Below are 10,883 nucleotides of genomic sequence, written 5' to 3'. Positions count from 1 at the left end.
GTAATTTCCATTTTAAGGATTCTAATGTATTGAATTCTGATTATACACACATTTTAGGTACCAAACCACAAACAGTAAGCACAGCATTCATGCTGCTATCTTTTATTCTAACTTTTGACTTGGCCACTGTCCCTGAAGAAGTATGTGAATATCGAGCAATAATACAACACAATAACCTGTCAGCAGTTATTTAACTATTGGATGGAACATAAACTTCCATTGCAGCATTTATAGGGAGGCTGGATAGGCTCTCTGAGGCATGAAAGGACTAAATGTAAAGCTCTGAAGATGTTCAGGTAAGATCAGCAGATTTTTATTAATGCTTGAGAGAAGGCATGAAGTTGGCTTCATTCTTCCTGAGGGGAGACAGCTCCCTGTTCTTTGTTTTCAGAGTGTGTGCTCACATGTGGGTGTTTCTGGAAGGGGAAAGAAGACAATGCATAATGATGGTGAAGGTGTATAATCACAGATACAGCAGAGCAGAAGTTCCCGGTCTCCTGTCTCTGGGCATTTTTATCAACAGTGGCAACACTGGTCATTACAACCAGTAGAAGCAGGCACAGAAACACCTTTTTCCTTCACCCATTGTCCCATGCCTAGATTTACCCAGAGAAGCTCTGTTTCGGTATCCAGAATTTCAATTTCTCTGGAACAGGAGAATTTCTAAGTGTATCTAGTGGACCCAAGTAGCTGCAAATCTCCTGCATAGTTGTTCCAGCTGGGGGGGCTGTGTATCTGGAAGTTAGGGTGGTTTCAAACACACACCTCACACAGTTGCTGCATAGCTGTCAAGCAGAGCTCGTGCCATGAGGATGCACTGGGCTCAATTACTTTCTGTCTGCTACAGCTGGTGGAGCCTGAACAGCATTTTGAGCAAATTTTGGGTTCCTATATGACTTTGATTCATACCTTAATAAATGCAGCACGATCAAAAAGGTCAGGCTTATTAGTCACCCACACCTACATACATCTTGGAAATCCCAGACCAGCAGTGGGAAGCCACTTGGGCTCACATGGCACAGCTGGAATACAGGCAGGGACCCCGTGGGATTTGTGGCTACAAAGCTTCATGCAGTGGGAGAGAAGGTATTAGAAGTTCCTAACTAGAGGTACTTCAGAGATGCAATGTAGGGCCTTTGCTGGATACATTCCCATTGCAGCTTCTGCAGGGAAGCCCTGCAGTGCTAGTCTGATGTTTGGATATGTGTAATTACAGACCCACACACAAGTTCAGCTAAAAGATGGTGGGTAGGAAAAGCAGTGGCCACCTGAGGGCTGGGTGGCTATAGATGACTTGGAGGGAATGGTGGGGAAGAGGGAGAAAGTGTTAGATAAATGAGGGCAGGATTACTGAATGGTCAGAATAACAAATCAAGAGGATGCCTTGTGTTTGGATGAGTAAATCTTCCATTTCCACTGGCTTGACTTTGAACCTGCACAGAGGCAGATGGAAAAATCCCTGTCTTACTGTTACCAGTCCTGACATGCACCCTGATGGCTTCACAGGGTAGCAAGGATGAGCACAATGCTTGGGACAATGCTTGGGACACAGCACAGCATCTTTCCCAGCTGCACATCACTCTGCAACTGGCTGGATAAATGTAGGACAGACAACAGTCTGACAGACATTTATTGGGTGACACTGCATCTATGCAACAAAGTAATGTATTTGCCACTGTAGCTGATGATGGTGCTCCTGATCTGGCTTTTTTGATTCATTTGGAAGAAAGGAGCACTGGTTCATGAACTTCATAGTGTATCCTGTGAACTGACAGCTACTGCATCTGGTCAATTTGTCTTGATGCCTTCAGTTCCACTGTCAGGCTTGAGTCAGCCTAAGAGATTCCAGGTATAAAGGTATTATAGGTGAAGCCTGGAAGAACTGCAAGTTGTGTAGAACCTTTCTTCCCTCCAGATCTGTGGCTGGGCTAATGAAGGGAGGTAAGAATGTGAGAGCTGACACTGTTATTTTTACATCAAGTGGTATACTCTCCTGTAACAGCAGAATTCTTCACTGACTGTTCATGGTCTGAGGCTCATTCAGTAGCATGAGTTGAATGAGAACATTTTACCCAAAGGTTAGGCTTGCCAAAGGACTTCCTTATCAGCTTGTTGTAGCTCTAAGGCAGTTTATTTTTGAATGTCCACCTTTGCTTCATGTTTTTTCTCTTTCTAAAATGAAACATCTTTTAATTGCTCTTTTGGTATTGAAGGAAGATAATGCAAACTATCAATAATACAATGATAAAATGTTAAATGGCGATATATGGAAGGGCCCTTCAGTTTTCCACATATTTGTGACTGACTTTCTTTAAATAGAAAACATTTTTTTTCTTTTAATGTACAGATATAGAATAAAAACATTTGAAAGCAAAGAGTGAAATTGGATCTCATTAAAACATGGAGTTAGTGGAATGGTGACAGATGGGCCCTGCTGGGAAGGAGAAGATCGTTGAATGAGACTGGGATAAGTTAGTGACTTTGCAATTATAAAGCATGTGGCTTTGTAATTTCTAACCCCCAGTTCTGCAAAGTAATCAGTGCAGTTGGGTCCATATGCCTGCAGGGAGGCTCATTGAGACAGGCACGAAGATCTGCATAGAGGAACAGGGGACATGCAGATATTCCAAAACACAGCTGCAAGGGAGCGAGTCTCTCTCTTTTCCAGCCAAATTTTAATCTGCCCTCTCCAGAATGAAAGAACGCTTCACTGTGAAATATGAACTTGATTTTCACGCTCTCCTGTAGTGCTCACCAGACTAGGGATGGAATTTTAAGAAAAACATGACCCTTTCAAACATTGATTGATCTGCCACTGTTAAATGTTGTCCATCTCAGTATGCCTGTGGCAATGGGTGACAGGTTTTTCTAATTATGTTTCAAAGTAGACTCTGATCTGTTTTTTATAATGTTGAAAATCTTTATCTTGACTCATTTCTGTAATAAACTTCTGGCAATGGGAAGCTATAATTTATTTACTTAGAAATTTCTCAACTCTATTATCGTAAAGATGTCTTAGCGATTCTATTTTTAGGATTGCACAAATGGGGCATAAATCCTGTTTTTCTTTTAAAGCAGATTGTGCTAGGATGTCGACTATCAAATGTGTGAGATTCATGTCCATCTGAATAATCAGCTTAGTTTTTATTTCCAGGGACAACCTCAGCCATCAAGTCCCATCATATGCAAACGTAGATCATGAAGCAGGTGATATATTTAACTCGTTACACAATCTCTTCCATGCACTTAACAAGCTGCAATAATTCAGGGATGGTCTTCCCAGTGCACACTACAGGCAACTATTTGGTTTCAAGGCCTTGAAGCTGTGCAGCTCTTGGCTCTTTTTTCTCACCATCCCTGGAAAACTTATTTTCACTTCCAAGCCAAAGAACAGCATTACTGCTGCTGATTCAAATACACACTCATAGATATCACATTTCCTTTACAATCTGATATTTATGCCCATTTTGTGTCTCTGTAGAGAAGTTGCCATGAGTAAGTTCAGTTTTCATAGCTGCAAATTTTCTGGTGCAGTCTAATACACTTTCATGGTTCCCAAATTTCTTTTTGATGTGCAAGTCCTTTCATGCCTTAGGGAAGCACAGCAGAAAGCATGGAAGTACTCGAAACATTAATAAATAGGTGTTGGAGGCTGATATTATGGGCCAACTGGGTGTAGGAGGAGCTGGTGTCTTAGAGATGAATCAGAAATCCTAGGAGAGAGGGAAGGCATGTCAGGAAAGATTGGGAAGATGCAAAGCTTGAAGTGACACAGCAAGGGCAGTCACTCACAAAGAAAATGCATTTCCAGAAGAACTCTGAATGGACATGAAAAGTGCAATACTGCCTTTTTCAGAACCAGAGACAAGGAAGCATGATAATACCTAGGTGGAATAGTTTGGCTGAGGTGACGGATCAGAAAATTTGTATCTTTGGTATGTTACACAGAAAAAACTCAGCAAGGTGTGAGTTGGAGTTTGGATGTGAGGACATAGGGAGAATTCAGAGCAGTAGACTCGCACATGATATAGGTCTGAATTAGGAGAAGAGTGTGTTCTCATCTCGATTGAAAATGGAAGGATGAGAATGAGATTAGGACAGTAATAATCATCCTGCTATAGCCACATTAAGGATGACCAAGGCTAGACTCCCTCATAAAGTTATAGGGTAAGGGTTGCTTGGAAGAAGATGGGATCTGAATTGCAAAGGTCAATTTATGATTATTATTTTGATAGAAATAATAGTAAAGTGTACGTTTACATACACCCAGCAACACAGGGAGGAGGATATAGAGAACAGGGCAATGGGCCAAAGACCAAAGGTTTGTGGCAAAGGCTGGCTGAGGGTAAAGTCTTTTTCAGATGGGCTGTGATTGGAGGGATAGGGGCGAAAACATAAAGACAGCCACAGGAGCCACTAGTGAATCTCTAGATTTTAGATTTCATAAAGAATGTGCTCTTGGGACCACAGTCACCATTGAGTCCAAGAGAACATGAATGTTGTTTCAAGATACATCGGATTTTCCATGGAACCTGGAAAGGCTGGACAATTTTGGAGAGAAAACTGAAGAAGAAGCTTCGCAAACAATGAATCCAGACTGTGTGTCCAAATTCTGATGCTAGAAAGGATCACTGCGGTTTCAAGAAGAAAGAAATAGTACATTGATATGGATCTGTACTTCTACAAGACTTACTTTGTGTACCTTTGAAAAATGTGGACTACCCTAATAGCTTTCCAGAAATATTGGGTTGTGGAAATACAGTGACTTTAGAACTGATGATCAAGCACTTTTGGACCTCAAGTTCCCAGTTACATTAGCAATTGATCAAAGTCAAGGCAGTGAGTACAGGAAATTCCTGGTTCTTGTAAAAGCCTTTATGTTTCAGCTCAGGACACTTCTGAGAGTGTTCTGGGTGTCTGTGATAAAACACTAATAGATGCAAAATCTATACAATGTAGCACAGCCTCACAAAACCCAACTAATTCAATATGGTGCTATATTTAATATTGTTCAGCTACAGAGTAACACCACTGCAGCGTGGAAAATCACTGGCAAACTTACAGGGATATGCATATTACCCAGTATGACAGAACCAAAGGATGAAAAATTACTATTAGTCTTTGGTAAAAAATAAGGAAGTCAAAACAAGCAAAAAATTGTAGAAAACTTCATCACGGTTTAGACACAGATGCTTTAGAATTTGGAAAGGTCATCATAAACTAAAAAACCTACAGAAATGTCACTTTCTTCCCATAAGCTAAACACAAAGAAACATTTTCTAAAGAAATTGGAAGCTTCTGCTCAATCTTTTAAAGCAAAGGAAAAACTAGCAGTTGGCAGAGAAGAGTGAAGCAAAGGGCAAAAAGACTGAAGAACAAAAGTCTTCATGGACTGATCTTTGTTTTCCAGACTGTGTATAAAAGCAATTTAACAAGTGAAGACATGAACATATTTGAAGATAATTTACTTTACCAGATCAAAACTAGAAGACAGTTGAAGTGGCCAGCAGACCAGTTGAAGCATGTTGATCCTGTTCTAATAACATTAAATGTTGGGTTTAGTTTCTGTACTGACTGGAGTGCATTGTAGTGTCATTGATAATACAGCTCTTTTTGCATCTCCTCTCTTTGGTATCTCTGTCCCACACTGGTGTTTTGGATTTTATCACCTCATGGCAGTTTCTCACTTTATACTGCTTTTCAGTAGTGCAAGACTACTGAGCAGGGCCCAGCTGTCCGCTGCATGGCATTGTCACAGGTCTTCTTTGTAGAAAACAAAGAGGAAGCAAAATAAGTTGATGAAAGAGTTTAGCTGGGTGGAGAGATGGGAAAGGCCAACAGCTCTGACATGGTACACCGTAAGATCCAGCAAGGTGGGATTCATGACTTGGTTGTGAGGACATAGGGAGTGGTCAGAGCAGAAAAGTTAATCTTGGTAAGGTCTCCTTTACCTTGAGCAGTTAACTTCAACTAACTCGATTGTCCCTAAGTGTTCCTTAATCTGGATTTTTTTTGACACACCCACACCTGTGCCACTATATCAACTGTCAGAGTATTTTTGTTAGCTCAGCTGCTTTCCTTCCCTGGAAACATCCCAAAGTAACCTTTCTCGAGGGCTTAATTTCCAGAGTAAACCACACTCAGATGAGAAGCCGAGGAGTAATCTTCAGCACATCCAGTTGGACTTGGAGTTCTTCTTCCACAGGCCAACATGATTCAACAAATTCAAAACATGTAAAACAAAGTATAAGCCAGATAACAAACCTAAATGCCCGGGATTGCTGTTATCCAACCTGCATTGCTCAGATTCCTGCTGCTGTGACAGGGATCAAGGCACTCCACTCAGGGCCACTGGCAGCATTTGTGGTACTGGAAACCACTCTTGGCTGCATGTCTGCTTTGTCTACCTGCAGGACACGTGTCTCAATGCTTTTTCTCACTTTCTTTGTGTATTTACACCTCTAGATGGGATTCCTCTTCCTTCTGGAGCTTGTCTCAGTGGGGAGGTTTCCTGCAGGGAGCTGCTGCCTGCTGCTTCAGCTCAGTTCTCATCCTGTCACTCCTACAGGGGTGACAGCAACCTGGGGTTGCTGCCTGCCCCTGGGAAGTCCTCTCCAGCCCAGTTAGCTTCACTTCAGCAGGCTGGGCTGACCTGTTCTCTCCCCTGCCTTTATACCTCCTCAGCTGTGATTCAGATTTGCTGCCAGTTTCACTAAACAGACCCTGGTCTCCATAATCTGGGAGTACCTGAGTCTCCAGTGTTGTTAAACCTTTATAATGTGGAAAACACCTTACTCTGAAAAAAAGCTGCCAGTGAATCTTGTCTCTGAAATTTATGAACCTACTTTTGTTCTGTGACCTCCATTGAATCTGGATCCTGCAGCTCCCTTGACCAGGTCTTTCCTTTTGCCTTTGCATGAAACCTTGTCATGGTGCTCTGTCGGATTGGGTGTCCAGGATGACTTCGTGGAGATCCTCCAGTCCAACCCCCCTGCCAAGGCGGGGTCACCTGGAGCAGGTTACTGTGTGCAAATAATGGAGCAGGAATGCCTCCAGGTGGGCTTTCAGTGTCTCCAGAGAGGGAAACTCCACGGATCTCCATGAGCAGCCTGTTCCATTGCTCTGCCACCCTCAGTGTAAAGAAGTTCTTCCTCCTGTTTCGGTGAAACTTACTGTATTTTAGTTTATGGCCACTGCTTCTCGCCCTGTGGCTGGGCACCAGAGGAAAGAGTCTGGCATCATCCTCTAGGCACCCACCCTTGAGATATTTATGTGCATTAAGGGGATCCCCTCTCGGCCTTCTCCAGACAAAACAGGCCCAGCTCCCGCGGCTCCCTCGTAAGAGAGATACCCTAGTCCCCTCAGCATCTTTGTGCCCACCCACGGGCCCTGTCCCGCAGCTGTTTGTCCGTGCGGCGTTTCCCCCGAGAGACGCGGCTCCCTCAGCCCGGCCCCGCCCCCGCCCCGCCCCGCCCCCGCCCCGCGCGCGTGCGCCGCCCGCCGCCGCCGCGCAGGCGCCGTGAGGGCGGGCAGAGGGTCCGGAGCGGGACCGGCGCGGCGGCCGCTCCCGGCGTCGTTCGCAGCGGGGCCCCGGCGCGGCCAGGGGGATGCGCCTCCGCCCGGCCCGGACAAGGGGACGCGGGTGGAGCCACGCCGCGCGCCAGGCCGGGCCCCCGGCTCCCCGCTGCCGCTCGTCCCGCAGCCCCGCGGCCGCGGAGCTCGGGGAGCGCCGCTGACCGGAGTCGCTCGCTCGGGCCCGGCTGGCCCCGCGGCGAGGGAGGGAGGCAAGGAAGGAAGGAGGGGGGCGCGCAGGTAGCGGGGCGACCGCGCCCCGGCCCGAGCCCCCGTGGGGGCGGGGGCCGTCGGGGCGGCCCGGCCTCCCCCCCGTCCTCCCTTCCTCCGGCAGCCGCGGGGAGGATGGTGATGGTGCAGCCGCCCGCAGCCCCCGAGGCGGGCCGGGGCCGCCCTCCGCAGGGGCTGAGGGGATGAGCCGTGCCCCGCCGGGGGGTCGCTAGCGGAAGGATGACCACTCCCGCCCTGCTGCCGCTCTCCGGGCGGAGGCTGCCCCCGCTGAACCTGGGGGCCTCCGCCTTCCCGCACCACAGGGCTACCTTGAGACTCTCCGAAAAATTTATCCTGCTCCTTATTCTTAGTGCCTTCATCACCCTGTGCTTCGGGGCGTTCTTCTTCCTCCCCGACTCCTCGAAGCACAAGCGCTTTGACCTGGGCTTGGAGGATGTGCTCATTCCCCACGTGGACACCAGCAAAGGGGGCAAGAACCTCGGCGGCTTCCTCATCCACGGGCAAGGGCACGACGAGCACCGGCACAGGTGGGTGCCTCGCTCGCCGGGAAGGGAGCGGGACTGGGTGACAGGGAGATCCCTTAAAATATATCTTTCTGCTGTCCCTCCTCTCACCGACGTCCTCCCAAACGTGTATCAACTTCTGAGCGCTAGTCCTGTGTCCTCCAGCTGCCATATGTAGCTGTGGCTCCGTGTTGCCTTCCCTAGTGTGAATTTAGCCTTCTGGCGAGCTAGACCTGAGAGGGCAGATACGAGGTGTCCTCCAGTGGCTGATTTATTTTCTCAGCCTGGCCAATTCCATGCATCAGCCATGGAAAGAAGGGGGTTAAGTTATGGCATTTGTGGAGGCAGTACAAGTGACTGAAAAACTGCCGCATCTCTTCTACAGCTATTATGTGCTTACTCAAAACAGCTGCTTGTTGCTGAATAGTGCACAAGAACTTTGATCTGAAAAAGACTTCATGCTGTGATCCAGAGACTGTCAGCCTATGACGTGCAGGACACAGAACTAGTGCAGATGGCACAATTGCCTTTTTCTGGCCCTTAAAATCACTTGCTCTAATGTTAATCCAGACGATTGAAGGTGCCGGTGGCTGAGTTTCCTTAATTGTATTTGCCAGTGTAAAGAAATCACAGATAGAATAAGAGTATCAAGGGTAGATATGCTGTATCAACAGCTTTTAGGGGGCCACCCATAGCTTTGTGTGGTGCAAGCCTCTAAATGTTTAGGGCTGGATCATGTGAAGTTAAGCATTCAAAACGCTGGTAAAAAACCTTAAATCATGATTATGCAGTATATTTGCTTCTAATATACTTCAGTTGCCTAAACCTTAAATAATGATTATACAGTATATTCACTTCTAACATACTTCAGTTGCCTAAATCCTACACTGCTGCCTGGATCTTAATGAGGCTGACAGATATATTGTCACTGTGAAAGATGTGTTAAAATATGATGGTGGGTGATAAAATACCTGCTTTTCCATACTCAAATTAGTAATACAGGGGATTTTAAAGAAAGGTTACTTATGCTGATAGTGTTCCTTTGGAAACAGCTTGAAATATATCTTACTGGCATAAGAATGATTTAAAGGTTATTTGTATGAGATTAAAAGGAGAGGGTTTAATTTACTTATTTTTATTAATGTGTTAGGAGTTATAAAGAATACGTGAATACTGTGGTATTTTTCCTTAAGGCATCTTCACTGGCATCTTGGATGTTTTTGGGCACTTAAGTTGAGCCCTTTCTCCCTATCTGAGAGAGCACAGGTACTTAATATTTAACAAGGACTTGTTTTGTCTATGATGTTAATTGCTGGTGTGGTTAAACGCTGCGTTAAACATAGGTTTAGACAGTCTGTAATATGCCTCTGAAGTTCTTGTCTTTCACTGTGTGGGTTTATTTTTTTTGTGTGTGTGTGATCTTATTTCTTAGCTTCCCCAGTCCCTGTGGCACATGCAGTCAGATTCAGTTTCTAAAATATAGGACAGATGAAAGAAGAGTTCAGGAATGTTCAGAACTCCAGCTGTGGCTTGTTGTACCTTGTGTTGCCCAGTAGATGGGCTGTAGAAAAAAAGGAGTCTGTTGATAGTGATAGTTCATATTCTTTCCAGGTTCCCTCTCTTAGTTACTGAGGCCACATCTTTAGGAATGAAGTGCTACTTTTTTCTGTGTCATGTGTGGATAAGCAGTAGCTTACAACTGTCAGACCTAAGTTGTTTGGGATCTGTTCTTAAACAAAGTGGTTATCCTGACATCAGTTAACTGAGCTGTGGTTCCTGTATTGCTATGGCTGTGTGTACCTCCCACCTGCCCTACATCCAAAATTTCCGTCATGTTCATTTTTTGAGTTGTTATTTGAGCAAGAATAGTTATTATTCCTGTTGTTTTAGCTTTGCAAAAACAGGCATATCTTAACTACTTAAAAGCCTGCCTGCTTAACCTGCTTGTGAAACCCTTTTGTGAATATCACAATATGCATTGTGAAGCAAGGTTATGTGCTTTACTTTTGAAGCAACTTTGGCTGATCACTACAGTTTAATCAACTTTTATTTGCCATCAGCTTGTGGCTCATGTGGTTGTTTAGCATAATGGAAAACACATGCTGCCATTTTCATTGCAGAGTTCTTGCTCCTGGATTGCAGGGATATTGACAGATGGTATTTTGAGAAAGTGGAGGATCTTCAGTGGTGAGCTCTGGATTATTTACTGTTACAGTTTGGGATGGAAAAATTTGTTCTGCTTACTATCAAGAGGCAAAGTCAAGCAAGCATCAGCTACTTTGTAAGTGCTGTTTTTTGAGTGAGGCAGAGGGGTTAGGGTAGAAAAGATCAAGAGAAATTAACCTAATCCTAATGTGAAGGAGGATGCAGTCTGAAATGGGAAGGGTGAGGATGGATTGACAAGCTGTTTCCAGAAATTGAGGGGCTTCAGAACTGATTGGATCAAAGGTCATTCATATGAAGTATACACTTGATTATGAAGTCACAGATGTTTTGATTAGTCACTAAAAGCTATAGTGTTTCTTCTGTGAATGCTGCTATTGGTGTCTACCAAATGATAAACACATCTTATTATAC

The 10,883-nt window shown here is 45.0% G+C and overlaps 1 protein-coding gene across 1 annotated transcript in view; it reads left to right on the top strand.

The window, feature by feature from the left end:
- Positions 1-7,776: 7,776 nt before the first annotated feature.
- Positions 7,777-10,883, top strand: part of MAN1A2 (mannosidase alpha class 1A member 2) — a 132,760-nt gene continuing 129,653 nt past the window's right edge. The window contains exon 1 of the mRNA XM_058824745.1: positions 7,777-8,330. Within this exon, the coding sequence (XP_058680728.1) occupies positions 8,023-8,330 (308 nt within the window). The 5' untranslated portion in view covers positions 7,777-8,022. The remainder of the gene's footprint in view (positions 8,331-10,883) is intronic.

This window comes from Ammospiza caudacuta, chromosome 2, assembly GCF_027887145.1.
Source record: "Ammospiza caudacuta isolate bAmmCau1 chromosome 2, bAmmCau1.pri, whole genome shotgun sequence".
NCBI classification, from domain to species: Eukaryota; Metazoa; Chordata; class Aves; order Passeriformes; family Passerellidae; genus Ammospiza; species Ammospiza caudacuta.
The sequence above is the reverse complement of the archived record's forward strand: the minus strand, read 5'-3'. Positions and strand labels throughout refer to the sequence as shown.